The sequence below is a fragment of the Octodon degus genome, unplaced genomic scaffold (genome assembly GCF_000260255.1).
Source record: "Octodon degus isolate 3935 unplaced genomic scaffold, OctDeg1.0 scaffold00007, whole genome shotgun sequence".
Lineage (NCBI taxonomy): Eukaryota > Metazoa > Chordata > Mammalia > Rodentia > Octodontidae > Octodon > Octodon degus.
Genome location: NW_004524583.1, coordinates 22,103,642 through 22,120,888, shown reverse-complemented (window position 1 = coordinate 22,120,888; position 17,247 = coordinate 22,103,642). Strand labels below are relative to the sequence as shown.

The 17,247-nt window shown below is 37.6% G+C and overlaps 1 protein-coding gene across 1 annotated transcript in view; it reads left to right on the top strand.

The window, feature by feature from the left end:
• Window positions 1-15,065, top strand: part of Slc38a6 (solute carrier family 38 member 6) — a 64,959-nt gene extending 49,894 nt beyond the window's left edge. The window contains exons 9-16 of the mRNA XM_023701592.1: window positions 2,514-2,579; window positions 2,810-2,863; window positions 4,728-4,807; window positions 5,160-5,260; window positions 11,257-11,381; window positions 12,628-12,772; window positions 12,884-12,978; window positions 13,132-15,065. Coding sequence (XP_023557360.1) covers window positions 2,514-2,579; window positions 2,810-2,863; window positions 4,728-4,807; window positions 5,160-5,260; window positions 11,257-11,381; window positions 12,628-12,772; window positions 12,884-12,978; window positions 13,132-13,212 — 747 coding nt within the window. The 3' untranslated portion in view covers window positions 13,213-15,065. The remainder of the gene's footprint in view (window positions 1-2,513; window positions 2,580-2,809; window positions 2,864-4,727; window positions 4,808-5,159; window positions 5,261-11,256; window positions 11,382-12,627; window positions 12,773-12,883; window positions 12,979-13,131) is intronic.
• The last annotated feature ends 2,182 nt before the right edge of the window (window positions 15,066-17,247 follow it).

Genomic DNA, 17,247 nt, shown 5'->3' with positions numbered 1-17,247 from the left:
CTCCCAGAGACTGATTGCTTTGTTTAAGCAGGCACTTAAACAACTGAGCTAGTGGGCGGGCCCCCCTAGAAAGCTGTTTTCTTAATTGCATTCTTCAAACAATACAAATAAAAAACCCGTACTCTATTCTTCTAGATTCCTTTTATTAAAAAATTAACAAAAATTTCCCTCCCCAAAATATCTAAAATTTCATAAATGGATGGATTTCTTTTTTGGGGTGTGTGTGTATGTGTAACACCAAACAAATGGATTGACATTTCTTCCACTTTAGAAACAAATGGATTGACATTTCTTCTAGAAGTGTTGTCTTAGGTCAGTATTTTAAATAATATTTTAGTAAGTTAGTAAACAAAATAGATGACGATTTAAATGGGCTTTAGTGAGAAGCTTCTCTTCTGCTGAGAGCCTTGTATTTGGGTGTGGAAGGCTCACTTGAACACTGGGAGCCGTCGCCTGCCATCACCTATCCCACCATGCAGGTGTGGGATGGAGACAAATGTTGCACAAGAATTAGCTGTAGCCGGGGCGGAGGGAGATGACTCAGTAGAATAAGGGCTTCCCAGGGCAAGTGCAAGGGCCTGAGTTCCATCCCCGGTTCTGCAAAAAAAAAAAAAAAAGCTGTAGTATCCAAACTTACATTAATTTAAAACTTGGCTGCTCACAGATTTTTCTAATTAAAGAAACAAAAAGTGTTTGTTTTTGGTCTTTTTGAGACAGTTTTGCTATTCAGTTGAGACTGGCCGCGAACTCACTTTGTAGCCCAGCCTGGCCTTGAGCTCACAGTGATCCTCCTGCCTCAGCTTCCCAAATGCCTGGATCACAGGCATGTGCCATCGCATCTGCCGCCTGGTAAAATAAATAACTAGCTCACATATACCACTCTTCAAGGTACCTGGTGTAAAAGTAGGTCCCCGGCACCCAGCAGCTGCTCCATCAATGGCTGTCGCCTTCCACAGGCCCTCTGCTGGTGAGGAGGAAGTGCCAGAAGCTGCACAGCATTGCCAGCAGGGCTCAGGAGAAGCCAGTAATGGCCTTGCTCCTGCAGCTTCGCCTTCAGCCCATCTTCTTCCTTTACTTTGTTTTGTTAAATACTTCAGGGAAAAAAAAAAGAATCAGTATGCTTGTGAATTCGTTCTTCTGTGGAGCTTTTTCGTATATGCTTGTAGTATATATGGTGACATTGGTGATGGGGAATTAGTGTGTGTGTGTAACACCTCTTAATTCTTTGTTCATCCCCATTCCTCCCTGCTCTTTCCAGCTCTTCCTGATTTTTGCATTAGCAAAACCTCTATTTCCTTTTTTGCTTCAATTTCTCTTACCACTTGAAAAGGACTCCTATTATCCTTTATTTTGCTTTTTATTTATAGTTTGAGTTTCTCATATAAGAGAAGCCATGTGACATTAAAGGTTGTGTGTCTAATTTATTTCTCTGAACACTATGGTCACAGGGTATATCCACTTAACTACAAATGTCTCTAGTTTATCTTTTGTGAAGGCAGAGTAGTTGAAAATGTACCAGAAATCTCGCAGCATGCCCGGTGTATTTTTTTTTTTTCTTTGTATTTTAGGGAAAGGCCTACAGGGTGTTCAGGGTCTTACTACTAGATCAGACTCGTAGTGATCCGCCTATTTACAGCCTCAAGAGCTGAGATTACAGGCGCTCATACCACGCCCAGTCTCAATTGCCATCTCAGCATGCCCCTGGGGGTGGGGCCCAGTGCATTTTATAGCCTTTCTTTTTCTTGATGAGATTTTTAATTGAGTAGCTGTTTAGTTCACACATTAACTTCGTCCTTAAAGTATTTTATTTAGAATTGTTTTACCACTTACAACATTTTGATTGAATTTGCTAAAATGCAAAGCTAGATAAACACCAAATGGAAATAAGAATAGTGGTTACTGATTGATCTAATCACCAAGTAGGAATAAGAATAGTATTTACTGATTGATCTCCCACAAAGGACAAATACGTCCTTTATTCTTGCTTGCTTCTTTGTATGCTGTGATTCAGCCAGGAGTAAACATTTACAGAGTAATTATGTGCCTGAAACACTGGCAACAGTGGTAATATATGTAAACAGGATGGCCACAGAGTAAAAGCCTGAAACAGTTCATTGCATATTTTAGGGAGACAGCATCCCTCTGGATTTCTTTTACTATTATAGAATTCATTTTTTACCAGCTGGAATTCCCTAGCTGTGTGCTCTTATTATAGCCAGATTTCTCCGCATTTACCAAAAATGACAGAAACCTGGAAAAGTAAGGAAAAATGATCCCAAGGGAGCAGATGTGAAGCACCCCACACCCTGTCCCTCCCACGCTCAAGTGATGACCCATTCTAACCAGGAACATCATATTAGCCAGCGGTCTACTAGCATCTTATTTGAAATGGTTTAGATTTATTAAAATAGTGCCGATTTATTTGAAATCACTTTCTCATGAATTTGATAAAAATAATGAGAACTAAAAAAAAAAAGAAATAATCTAAGTGCTGATTGTATTTATTTTTACAGATAATAATTAAAAAATGGTCCATCCCTTGTCCTCTGACATTAAAATCTGTAGAGGAGTTCTTCCAGGTAATAGTTTTTGTTTGTGTTTTTTACTTTTACTCTGAAAAGAACAGAGAGGCAAGTGAATGACTTTTTTCCTGATGTAAAAGTAATAGCTGTATTGCATTTTGGAACTTTGTTTGGAAATATAATCTGATTTGAAAGCCTAGTAATAATTAATTCACCATTTTTGTTGCTGTATTCTGACTTTTAATAGCTGTTGGTTTCTCTTTTCCCCCCTCAATACTCTTAAACAGGTTTCAAATGCTACAGATGATTGTAAACCAACACTCTTTCATTTCTCCAAAGAGGTGTGTAAGTTATTAACAGATACTTTTGGTTGATTTTTCACATTTCAAGTTTTAAGAGATTTGTGTAACAGGGTCTCTTAGGTCTTTGTACCTGTAACTAATTAATTTTCATGAAAGTGCTAAGTATAGGATTGCCTACCAGAAGAATAATATTATTTAACACAGGGTGGCCCATTATGGAACCGGCACTTTTTTTTTTTTTTTTTTTTTTTTTCTTTTTTGGCATGTTTTAAAATACAGCCTGTTTTAAATGGGTCTCTGCCTAAAAGAACAGATTTACCGAATGTCTGGTCTGGCCAGTAAGGTCTTCTGTGGATACAGACTTCCTGTTGCCCTCTGGACTTGTAAAGCTAAATAGCCAATTACATCAATAACTCTTCCCCTGTGAGTAGAACTTTGGTTGCAGCTAAACCATTTGAACACTGGACCAGCGAGCACTGCCAGAGTCTTTTCTGATCAGTATTCCAGAATTGAAATTCATGATGCCTGGATCAGAGACTAGAAGACCAAGTCCTTCTCTAAGAACCTTAGGATGCTAGAAATGCTTGCAAGCACTTCTGAGCTTCAGCAGAGGCACCTGGGCGGGCGCTCACCTGGATGGTCTCTGCTTTCACCTCTTACAGAAGAGTGCAACAAGTCTTGTTTTTGCACATTTTTTCCTCTATACTTTCTGCTTCTACTAAAGTGCCCTTGTGGGGTCACAGATGCTAGAATCCTTTCTCGTGTATAATTCTGTTGCTGAAGAATGTTTATGTGGTTACTTCTCCATACAGAATTTTCCTTTTTATCCCTTCCAAAATGCTTCTCTGGTCCCATAAGGGAAGTTAGCATGTCTTTTACGTGGCAAAGCCCTCCATGTGCCTTAAGATCTAGGTAGGATAATTGGCAAGCCAGGAAATTGAGCAATATGTGAAAGAGAATTTGTGGATTGAACTCATTCCCAGCAGAAAACACTTCTCTCCTGCCATATTTTAGGAGTCTCTCCTCTCATATTTTGGGCATTATAGGCTGAGGAAGGTTTTCAGCCTGAACTTCTTTTTCTGAAGATCCAAAAGCTAGTCAAGAGAAAATATTCTTAGAGCAGAAAAAAGTTCCACCATCCACTGGATAAAAACAGTTTTTATCTAGAGATAACCATTCTTTTATAGTTTCTGCTGGCTCTTGTTAGGTATTCTAATAATCAAAACAAAAAGTTGGCTTATATATTACGTAGGATCTCTAAAAGTGTTTAAGTCTACAATAAGTGGGTATTCTTCCTGAAAGAGATCATGGTCAAAGATGGTGCCCGGGCAAAGATATGATTAATATTTTTAATATTTCCTTGGATTGAGTTGGTAAAAGCAAGTTTAAAAGCATCAAGTGTTATTGCTGCTTCAGGTAGTAAGATGTATTTTTATGTATACTTAGGAAAGACTGAGAATTGCAGTAAGAATATTTCTAAAGTGGTAGTAATTTTATGTTACTTGAATTATTTTTATCTCAAATAATATGCAGTGAGGATTGTACTAAAGCAGTATGGTGGAGCTGGGGAGATGGCTCAGTAGAATAAGTGCTTCCCTGGCAAGCACAAGGGCCTGAGTTCAATCCCCAGTTCCACCACAAAAAAAAAAAAAAAAAAAAAAAAAAAGCAGTATGGGAAGCAAGCTAAAAACTATTCTAGCCAGTATAGGAAAACCAAATATCAAATAGGATATTTGTGGTTGGCCATAAGCCCATAAATGTGTCTCTCTTTGAAAAGAAAAAAAAAATATTAAAAGAGATGCCTTGTGACAAATGAAATTTGATTTAAAAAAATGCATTTGTTGTCAAGAGTAGCAGTAGCTTCAGTAGAATAACATTTAAGTCTCTTAAAATTCTTTTTCAGAGTGCTTACGCTGTCCCGACCATGGCTTTTTCATTCCTCTGCCATACCTCAATTTTGCCCATATACTGTGAACTTCAAAGGTACTATACAATCCTGAAGTACTCCAAACGTCTCAAGTGTGTCTTTTTATCTGTAGGCTTTTCGATCAAATAACATTCTTGTTTATGAATCCTTTCCTTTTATCTCAATGTTCTAAGTTTCAGTTTAAGATGGAGCAAAACAAAAAGAGAGTGAATCGTATCTAAATTGAAAATGTTTCCTGGAAGTATAATATTTGTGTACTAATTTCAAATTGTGAGTTCTAGTGCATACAGTTCTTGATGAATTGGGTCTTCAGTGATGGAGGAATCCTCTTAACTAGCTTGGAAGATACTTGTTTCTGTAGATATAATTCAGTTAATAAATTCCATATTTGCCATTTTTGTTTTTTAGCCCCTCAAAGAAAAGAATGCAGAATGTAACCAATACAGCAATTGCTCTAAGTTTTCTCATTTACTTTATAGCTGCACTCTTTGGCTACCTCACTTTTTATGGTGAGTACATTCCTTAATTATAGATGGCAAAATACATTATTATGTAGATAATTTAATTTCTGATTACTGTCCTTCTGACTTTCATCAGTAAGTCACTTCATTTGGGCCACTGTATTATACTGCAGTGTTCTGTGACACTGGGGCCTTAACTGGTTATTTCTCTCAGCTGAGTCTGGTGGCAGCTGTAACACTGGCTCTCGGAGATGAGGTCAGAAGATCAGAAGTTGTGTCCAATATGGGCAGTTTGGTGACCTAGTGAGACATGTCTGAAAATAAAAAAAGCACAGTGTGAGGTCCTTGGATTAGATCCCTAGTCCTGAAGAAAAAAGAAAAAAAAAAAGGGAGAGAGAAAGAAAGAAAGGATTTGGTTTAAGATTAATGACCTCTTGCTCCCCTTGCAAAACCCCAAACCACAACGTGGGGGGTATTACACTGTCCGGCTTTATTTAAAATAGTGACAACACAAGAAGAGTCAATAAGGCTTGAAACTGAGGCTATGTCCCCATGTGACACAGATACACAGGACAAGAGACCTGTATTTCAAGGTTCAGTGTGCATAGTGTGGAAGGCTCAGTCTTAGGGAGCAGGCGCAAACCACCGTGCCTGAGGGGAGCCAGCCTGATTTCTCCCATCTTCCTGCCCCGGACGCTGTCCGTGCCAGGGGTTATCAGCATCCTCCAGGTCCTGAGCTTCCTGCTTTTATAAATAAAGTTTTCTTGGAATACAAAAAAAAAAAAAAAAAAAGATTAATGACCTCATATGAATTTTTTTCTAATATGCCTAAGTAAAAATTTAAGTTTAGAAACATTGATGTTTTTCTACAAAATAAAGTTCTTGGATTTTTAAATTCGTATGTCTGATATACTAGATTCTAAGATGTTTGGAGTTGAGAGAGTAGGTCGTCTTAATTGTGAGAGCACAAGTTGAAAAGGGGCTGTGCACTGGGCGCTCATCAGACGTCTCTCTTCTTTCCACCTCAGTTATCGCAGAATCCATCACGTGTGCACTCTGCGATGCACCGTGGCCTTGTTTATCTATTCTCTTAAAGGTACTTTTAAATCCATAGTAAAAGTGCAAAGTTCCCTTTCTTACTTTGGAAGAAGTTCCTGTTTAGCATACTTCTGTTTTCTTCTTCCTCCTGCTCCGCCCCCTTCTCCGGCTCCTCTGCTTTTCATAAGAACTTTAGGAAAAAAATAAAACTTGAAAGTCTAAACAAAGAAAATCGTAAGCTCTCCTTTAATTTGTAAACATTTTAACTTGTAAACACATTATAACACAAGTTACATTCAGTTTGTCAAATTGGAAATACAGTTTTAAGTTTATGCCAGTAAATGGCTATCATGGCTCAGGTAACACTTAGCTGTTGTGACTCACTGCTTGGGTGATGGCCTTGCATTTTGCAGGTTTGCAGCGCCCATGATGCCTGGCAGGGACACTTAACCTCCCAGAGTTTCCCCAATCTGACAAGTTGTTGGACATTGTCTGCTTGCTTTGCCATGTTTCCTGAGCTCTTTGCAAAGAGTGTGGGTTTGAGGGCCAGCAAATCCGGATCACATAACTCCTGTACTCTAGCTGTGTGACCTTAAATAATCTCCCCCCGCCCGGCACTGATGATTGAACTCAGGACCTTGGGCTTGCCAGGCAGGCACTTATGCCCCTGAGCTACCTCCCCAGCCCTCAAATAATCTTCTTCATCTCATGTGATATGGGGTAACTGCATAAGGTTCATTGAGACAGAAATGAGTTTTATGTAAAATGCCTCCTGCAGCATCTGGCACGTAAGAGTCCTTCCCAAATGAGAGCTACTGTGAGTGGTATGTGACTATTACTGTTATCATCAGTATTTTAGTTGTTTCATAGTTTCAGAAATCTCTTGCTATCTTACTAAATATAAATACTGAAATACAGGAAGTTTTTAGTATATGCTGTATTACCATAGGGTTTCTAGTGTGGAAGAAAATTAGAATTGCTGCGTACAGTCCCTCTTTTCTATCTCTGTTATTTCAGCAGTATAGTAAAGACTGTCTCATTAATCTGACCTGCTTTTACATTTTATGCTGATCTGGAGATGTAGTAGAACTTTGTGTATACCATCAAAAAGATTTCCCTTGTGAGCACGGTGCCCTGCTATACAAACGAAAAGTAAAAACACATTGTCAGACTTTTTTTTATCATTAATGAAATTCTTGAGATATATGAGTTCTATTTTTATTGTTGGATTCATTTTTATATAGACCTGAACACAATCAAAATGTTCTGTATTAATAAGCTAATATACCCATGATGCCTGTGAATTAAACTTAGTGTAGCAGAATTTAAATTAAAATTTTAATGTAAAATTGAATTAAAATTTTCAGCACCAGTACTCCTGGTTATCACTTGTCTTGAGACTAGAAAGTAGTTCAGAGTTTTGGGGATTTTAGAATATTTGCAGAGACTTTTAAGTGCAAAACATTTTGGATTTTTTTTTTTTTTTCCAGAACCAGGGATTGAACTCAGGCCCTTGGGCTTGCCAGGGAAGCATTTATTCCACTGAGCCATCTCTCCAGTCCTGCATTTTGGATTTTGGAGCATTTTAGATTTTCATTTTTCAGATTAGGGACACTTAAACGGTTATTAGGGATCTTCAACATTGAGAAAAAAGTCTAAAACTGCCTCTTTCTTCTCCCTGTGGATAAGTAGAACCACGTGGAAGAAACCTCAGGTGTGGCCTACTAATATCCAGAGAGACTGAGAAATAGTCACATGAGTCATTAGGTACTTCACACCTGTATTATGTTGTAAGAAAGCTTGGAATGAAAGGGACATGGAGCAGGGATGGCTGCTAATACATTTATTGAGCTCACATTTAAGTATGTTGGTGCTTTATATCCATTCCCAATGTAATCTTTAGAACAACTCCACAAAGAGTGTATAGGTTAATTTAGGTGGATCAGTTAGATTCATACCTGCAAGCAGTTAATAATGGATTTAAGATTTAAATCCAGTTTTGTTTCCAAATCCTTTTTTATTGTACTGCCTCCTCAAAAATTATATTATGTTACATACTATATCTGCTAATGTTATAGAGATTTCCTTCATTCCCAAGTTTTTATAATAATTTTTGGAAAAAGCTAGCTGATTTACACTCCTACATATCTTTACCCATTCATCCATCATTTTTTGGATGCTTAAGTACATCTTTATTGTTGCTTAAGTACAGAAGTTAAAGTTTTACCATATAAATAAAATGTTTCCTAGGTAGTGATTTGTCTTGTTAGCAACTGAAGCTGTTATGTTTCACCGTAGCACCACTTTTCACAGTACCTAAATTGTAGATAATGGAGAAACACTCATCTAGGGAAAGTCTTGTAGGAGGTAAGTAGATGGTAGAGCTGAGCTATAAAGACAGAACATGGAAAAGTCATCCCTCCTCCAAAGACAGAAGATGCAGACGTTGATTTGTTCTTCATAGTGGTTCTTTTCATAAACAAGAAAAATCTGTGTCTTTCTATCAGGATGGAAAGCAGTCTCTTTCATATGGAAAAAAATTTGCTGATTTAGCCCAAGATCTTATCAAAAAGACTAGCTTGGAGTTAAGGCTTCCAATTTTATTTATTAGATGAATAACTGAAACCTACAAAGGTGAAGTGTCCTCATAGTATTAAAGGCAGGTTTTCTGAATGCTAATCCACCATTCTTTCTGATAACCTTTATAAACTTCATTGCTTGTTTGACAGTGTATATTGAACAGGACAGCACAGCCTCTTGACTTTAGGGGCATGCATATATGATGTACGGCAATCACATTCAGCTCCTTTCTGAGATTTGCAAGGACTTATCTGAGTTCAGAGAAGTGTATTGTACTGTATCCCTTACCTATGGTGAGGCTCAGCTCAGAACACAGGATGACTGGCTGAGAAGAACAGTTTTTTATCCTGGGAAAGTAGAAGGTAGACATGTGACATGTATCTTGATTTTGTAATCTCTTTTTCAAGCTTCTGGAGCTGCCTCGCATCCTTTTATCCAAAGCTCTCAAGGCTTAGTTAATAATCTAAGTTTGGTCAGATTAAAGGACCTATAAATATGTACCTTGATTAATAGTACTGGCTCTAATTATAGATGTGAAAGCATTATGTACCAGGGAAGAAAACAGTGCTCCTCTGGTGAGGAGGCCAATGCCCAAAGGTTGCATAATAACCACAAGTTTGAAGTTAAGCAAGAAGCATTGATAGCATATTTTATGATTTAGAAAGTGGAAATAAAGTAGTTTGCTGTGCATCTCCAAAGATACAAGTATCTCATAGACTAGGAAATAGAATCCAAATTACTAGGCTCTTCTGAGTCTCCTTTTTAATCTATTAGTCTCGTATTGTGTAAATTTTACATATAGTACTTCAAATAATTCATTTCTCTCCTGTTTCCACTATCAGTCTAGTTCAGATTCTCATTACCACTCAGTGATTATAAAGGCAGTAATCTTCTGCCTTTATCCTTTTTTGGGCATTTTCCTTCTAGTCCGTATGTGTGCTCAGTTCAGATCATAAGATGCTCTGTTTCCTAAGTTGCTATTGGGCCCTGTGGCCTGCCAGATGGAGTCCTAAATCCTATGCAGAACTGTAGTTAGTAGGTGTTCCGTGCATCCCCAGTCTTATCAAACCCACCCTGTCTTTGCTGTCCTGCACATTGTATTTCAACCACTGCATGCTCACTGGATTGATCATTTTCTCAGGTGCATGTTCATTTGCTACCAGGTTTCCACTTGTGTCACTTCTTGCTTCTAGAGACTTGCCCCACATCTTTGACTATCCACACATGTTCATTCATTATGATTTAGAAAGTGGAAATAAATTAGTTCGCCGTGCATTTCCAAAGACACAAGTATCTCTTAGACTTGGAAATAGAATCCAAATTACTTTGGCTCATTTAATGTTTCAGTAACTGCAGGTCAGTGATGGAGAACGCTAGGGCTTTCAAGTGATAGCAAACAGCCTGCTGGGGCACGAGTGCCATAGGTCACCACCACTGCTATCGGTCAGGGTATTGTCCCCATTTTAAAGATGTAGGAACTGTGACTCAGAAGTTGCTACTCAGAGGTGGGATTTGGACACTGCTCTGTGGTCTCAGTTTAGAATCTTAATCTTTTTTAGGTCTTCTGCCACTGCATTTATGTCTGTATGCCTTCCATTATGTTTGTATATATTCATTTTATCTTCCCTTTAAATGTTAAGGTCCTTGAAAACAAATATTATATTTGATATTTTAACAAAATTCCCATCAGAACGACCTTTCTGAAACCATGCTCTCAAACTAAAGTGCACCATTTTGATTTAAGTGCAAAAATGACCTTTGCCCCTAGGGACAGAAATGCAGTTTTCTTGAGCACTGTTATTCTTCTAAGTAAGCCATTTCCCTAACATTTCTTTCTCCCTTCTGAAAAATGAGTGCATAGGTGACATATTGGTGAAGCTGGCAAACTGCACGATTTAATGTTCTAAAAAATATTGTGGTGTTGAGGAAAAGGCAGCAGCTTGAGCACCAACGCACCCTGGGTGTATAGTTCCTCCAGCTCTCCCCTCTTACATTGTGTGACCTCAGGCAAGTGCTTTAGGCCTGCACACTGTGAATCGTAACTACCTGTCATATAGTATCACTGGAACCACATTCACCAAGCATGTGAGAACACTTTAAAAATAACTTCAGGGTTCTAAACCCTCAGATTATAGAGAAGTTCTAAAGAGATCTTTTAAAACACACTCTTATTGTCATAATTTTGTAGATTCTGCCTTTTCTGGTTTCTAATTTTATGGAAAGGGGAACAAACGATTGTAGGTTTCAAGAAGTATTTATGTAATGTTTTGTGTTTCATAGGGTAGCAAAAGGGCCAGAGATGATTTTGGATAATGGAACTCCAAGCCTATAGAAATCTACAAGAGCAATGGAAAATAATCTTGCTATTATTGACATCTTACTACACAGTTTATAATATGATCCTTATTTTTGTTGTTTATTTACAGACAAAGTAGAGTCAGAATTACTACGAGGTTATAGTAAATATTTGCCACATGATGTTGTTGTCATGACTGTGAAGTTATGCATACTATTTGCTGTGCTTTTGACAGTCCCTCTAATCCACTTCCCTGTAAGTATGTTTAAAGGTTTGTTACTTGGTGTAGTAGGGCTCCCTAATATGGCAACACTAATTCTTTGCAGACTAGAACCTTTGAATCACATCGAGGCTTGTATATCTTATTCATTTGTCAAGTAATTGATCAAAGCCCTCATACTTGCCTGTGGCCCCATGAAAGCACAGAAATAACAGTGAAGCACTAAGCTAATTTGTGCTTTTGGAGAGTTAGTTTAGATTTACGCTCTCCCACAGCATTGTTTCCAATTTAGAGGCTATAGTTCCAGAGTTTTGGAAGTTTATATATTCTGCTTTCAAAAGAATGTGCATGAGGAAGAGAAAGTCCAGTCAGCAGAAATAAGCTCCTACTGGCTTATTGTAGATTTATTTTCACATAGACATGCTAGTTTAATCTTATTCAAGATGTTTGACTTGCTCTAGAATTATAGTTTATTTAGGGGCAGAACATTTTCATTCTGTATCTAGTTGCTATACGTAAGATCTTAACAATTTCTGAGAAAATGGCAAGAAGGCTGCAGCGCTTCTGCGTGAATGCTTGCATCCCCAACAGTGAGCACTGCTGGCTTTGTTTTATTTTGCTTTTTAAACTGGGCCTTCAAGATTTTCCGCCCAACCCAAGCCAATTGCAGGGCCAGGTGCCTTTGTGCGGCTGTGACTTCCTGCCGCTGACCTAGCACTGGGAAGTGTCGTGAACTATTTTCCATAGTTACATACTGTGAAACAGTCAATAGAAAATAAAGGGGGTCGGGGAGATGGCTCAGTGGAATAAGCGCTTCCCTGGCAAGAGCAAGGGCCTGAGTTCAATCCCCGGTTCCACCAAAAAAAAAAACAAAAAAAAGGAAAAAGAAAATAGTAAATGGCATTTCTTTCCCATGACACGCTTTTTTCTGTTTTAAATCATTTGTTTTTCTGTTGGACATAATGAAAATGATTCTTTGATGTTTCATCACACAGTATTATTCTTGGTAATGTTTAAAATTATACAACCTAAAATATTGCCAGTCAAATTTTTTTTTTCTTAAATTAAAGCAAAATGATGTGTGACGCTCAGACAGAAAGGCTTATGTGTATAGTTTATGTATATGAACACTTTATAATACTAGATTATGCTGTTTCTTTGGAGTCCAAATAGCTTGGCACATAAGAATGTCATGGCTACTGCACATGTGTTTCTCCAAGCAAATATTTTGCCGGTGATACTTCCTCTTTGCTTAAATCTGTTTCTTTCTCCCTTAAACAGGCCAGAAAAGCTTTAATGATGGTATTTTTCTCTAATTTTCCATTCTCATGGATTTGCCACACTTTAATCACTCTGGCACTTAACATTATTATTGTTTTACTTGCAATATATGTTCCTGATATTAGAAATGTATTTGGCGTAATTGGTAAGTGTTCCCTTTTTTAAAATTCACATAATAAAATGAATAAAATTGTTAGAGTGCCTCCCATCTGAATCCAATAATATCTTCCTTTTCTTTCTTCTCTCCAATTTACAGGTGCCAGTACATCAACATGTTTGATTTTTGTGTTCCCAGGACTATTTTATCTTAAACTTAGCAGAGAGGATTTTCTGTCATGGAAAAAGCTTGGGGTAGATTTTTTAAATTTCTTTTAAGACTAGTACATTCTATCTTATTTTACATTTATCAAAAAAGTCAAGAAATCTTAAAACTTAAAATATATTATTGAGAGGAAAAGTTTTAAAAGCACTATTGTTCTTTATCATTTTGTTTTCCTCCCATAGGCTTTTGTTTTGCTCATCTCTGGAATTTTGGTTGGGAATTTTACTTTCGCACTTATCATTTTTGATTGGATCAAGAAATGAGAGAAATATGTTCCTACTTCCTATGAAGAATAATGTACCTCTATAAACAAGACAGAATAATTCTAGAAGGTACCTGGAATGAAAAATGTATTTTTATGGAAGTCATTAAGAGAAGAAGAAATTGGCAGTTTGTAACAGAAAGCAAGAATATAGTAGTTTTGATCAAAATTCAAGGTATTTGTACATATACTGAGTCAAACTTGGGACTTTACTGAGGACTTCAAAAGATTAAAGGACTCATTTTTAAAAAAGTTTTATCTTTGCAGATATATTGAGCAGAAAATATGGAGAATTCCCTGTTGCCCATGCCCAACATGCCCAGTCTCTCCTGTCACTACCATCTTTTAATAGTGTGTTCCATTTGTTATGATGAGCTCATATGGGAGCACCATAAATCAGTCCAGAGTCAACATTCGGGTTCATCCGTGGCACTCCGTGTTTTGCCTTTTCTAGAATAGCGTATGGTTGGGGTCACATAAAGATAAAGGAGGCACTGGTAGATTAGGGCAAGGGCCTGAGCACACTGGGATGAGCCTTCTGGAATGTAAAGGGCAGAGGCCTAATTGGAACGCAAAGGATGAGGGATTAATGAAGTCTGTTTACCTCACCTCAGAAGCTCAGCGTCAGTGACAGCAGCGTACTTTCATTCTTTAACACCTGCCAAATTTGAAAACATTAGAAAGCAACTGCCAGTGACAACCTGCCCCTTTTATGAGCCCAGCAGTGGCTGCATCAAGCCCCTGGAGTTAGGCATTTTGGCATCTGCCCCCAGAAGCCCTCTCCACTAGCAAGAGCTTTTCTTTGTTCTGATAAACCTCACCCTAGTCTTTGCCCACTTCTATTCATGGACTTCTTCATGATCCACAGAATGAGAATACAGAGGAGTAAATTGGTTATAGCAGTTATGTCTCATTTTCAGACTGGCTTTGTTCATTCAACAATATGCAATTAAGTCTTTTCCAAATCTTTTTTTGTGTTTTGATGATGTTTCTTTGCAGCATGGAATAATATTCCCCGATATGGATGTGCCACAGTTTGTTTATCCATTCACCTGTTAAAGACCTTTTGATTACTTCTAAATTTTGGTAATTATGAGTAAAGGTGCTATAAATACTCACTGAACATGTTTTCAACTTTTGGGGTAAATACCAAGGAGTACTTACACATTGTACGACAAGAATGTGTTTAGTTTTATAAGAATAAAACTATAGTTTTAGTTGCTGGCCAGCAACAAATGAAAGTTCTTGTTACCCCACATGCTTACCAGCATTCACTTTTGTCAGTGTTTTGAATTTTTGCCATTTTATTAGATGTATGCTGGTAGCTCATTTCAGTTTGTGATTCCCTGGTGACATGATGTTGAACATCTCATATACTTGATTGGACCTCTATATTTTCTTTAGTGAGATGTCTTTTCTACTCTTGCCATTTTTTAGTTGGGTTGTTTTCTCTTTGTATATTTTGGATCCCTGACCTTGATGAGATATGTTTTGCTAATTTTTTTCTCTGTCTTGCCTTTTTATTCTCTTGTCACAAGGTCTTTCACCGAGAAAAATGTTTAATCATTCTGAAATATAATCATCTGTTTTGAGAAAGTATTAAATTTATATAGTAAATTGATTGTTGGCTTATGAGTTAAAGTTGTCAAGATTTATCACAAAATAGTGAGATTATTCCACTTAGTATTTTGACCTGTCCCAAAATTGTATCCAAAAACTTTTGTAAATTTTCTCTGGTGTTCATTATAAGAATTCACTGTTGCTTGTATGTGGAGTTGGAAGTTTTCTGAGCTTATCAGTTTGTCATTAAATCACGAAATTGTTCTTGGCAAACAGTCTACTATTGAGCATTTATAACCTTTTTTGTATGGAGGTTGCAAATTATTGGGGCTGGGGAGATGGCTCAGTGGAATAAGTGCTTCCCTGGCAAGCTCAAGGGCCTGAGTTCAATCCCCGATTCCACCAAAAAAATAAAAATAAAAGTAAAAAACAAATTATTGCAGTTTTCCCATTGACATGGCTAATCTATTGGCAGCCAGAAGATAGGACTTTTGTGCCATGAGAATGCTATGGAAAGGGCCACATGGTTAGCAGCCTACCAAAGCTAAAGTGTATCAGTAAGATGAAACCCTACCCTGGTCCACATGTAAAGGAGGGAGTTACATGCAAAGTGCTAATTTGCATGTATGGAAATGCATACTGTTGCAGGTGCCCTCTTCCCTCCCACTAAAGCAGTAGGCTGAAACGTTGACAACTGAACTTATATTTTGAGATGGAAGAGGTACTTCTTTGGCAATTTGAGAACAGTATAGTATAATGTGAAAAGCCCAAGGTTTTGAGTTAGACTTGGATTTTGATCTCAATGAAAAACATACTTCTTAACTTCTTTAAGCCTTCTATTTCCAAATCTATAGAGTTCATAGCGTCAGAAGACTTAAATGGCCTTCTATAGGTTAGATGCAGACCAAAATAGGTTTTCTTGATAGTTTAAATGTTTACCCTTTTTCTCTGATTCTTTATCAAAACCAGTAAAATGAAATTACTTTCCATCAAAAACCTGAGAACTTATCTTTGGTTTTTTCATTGTTCATTTTACACAAGCGCTATCTTCAGAATCCCTCTCCAGCCTTCACTGGCACTGTTGTTGGGGCTTTCCCCCAGTTCTACCCCAGATGCACCCTCCTGCATTGTCCAGGGGCACAGCCAGACCAAGCCTCCATGGGGCCTCCGTGGGACTTCATGTCCAACTCCGCCCATCATATTGATGGACTGCTACTCACACCCCTCTTTTTCTGAGTATAAAATTACAGATCCAAATATGAAAAGGTGTTCAGGCACTTAAATAAGTCTAACTCCAGCAATACCAAAATAACCCTAAACCTACAGCAGATGCAAGGATACCCCCTGGGGCAAGTGTTAAGTGTGATGACAGCTGGGCAACGGTTAATGCGTTTGTCACCTGCTCCTGAGATAGCGTTTTTAGAGATTTACCAAGGGGACAAATAACCTGTGGAACATGGCATAGAACTCAGTTAATGTCAAGAAAGACAGTTTGTGGTGACATTCACTTTTACGTTACTTGAATGTTCCAACTTATCTAATTGCCTGTTTGGCGATGTAGCATTCTTTTGGAATTTGGAAGAAGTTATTCTCATGGCTGGTGAGAGCAGGCTGCTGTCACTAGGATTACCGAAGAGCCTTGTGCAAGTGCCCTTATTTCATGCTTTCTGGGAAGAATAGGCCTTCTTATTATGGGTTTAATGTTCATAATTTATTAGGTAATAACTATTTAAAATAAAACTAAGCACAAAATATACTTTTCTAACATTTGGAGACTTGCTTAAATTAAAAGACAAAATGCCAAGACTAAATTACTTTCATATGTAGAAGTGAATGTTTAAAAATTGTACTTTTTTTTTCTTTAACAGAATGTTTACTCTTGAGCTTAGCATTTAGATGGTTAAAACAAGCCTTTGAAGTTAACACTCCATTAAGATGAATGGAGGTAATTCACACCTCAGCTGGTGCCATATTATTTCAGTCTGGCTGTGGAGAAAACAGGACAGCAGTAGGTTGATTTACTGTGTGAAGGACCTTTAAACACTAGCTCTGGAAATCTTTGTTGTGCCTTTTTCTTTTCGATCTAGAAGCAGGATCTGCAGTGTGCCACCATCTAGGTATAGAATTGAGATTTTGAAAGTACCACTGATTTTCTCTGCAGTTCTGTCTGATTTTTAATGGGCACCAGTTACCATATACATCCCAACTTCTCTGACTTTGTTTGATCTTATATTGGATCAAACCACAGTATTCAGTAAACCTAAGCCTAGCACCCTGTTAAATTCACCATTGGAAAATCAGAAGCAACCCATTTTCAGGTAAATTTTATGTGTGTTTTTAATGAGTTACGAACTGATCATTGGCCTTCATGTGTTCCTTTGGTAAATACATTTCATACTTGCAAAATCTTGTGTTCTTAATTAGCCTGCAGATAAAGTGTCTACCTTCAAGAACTTTCCTTCCCGTATTCTCAGGG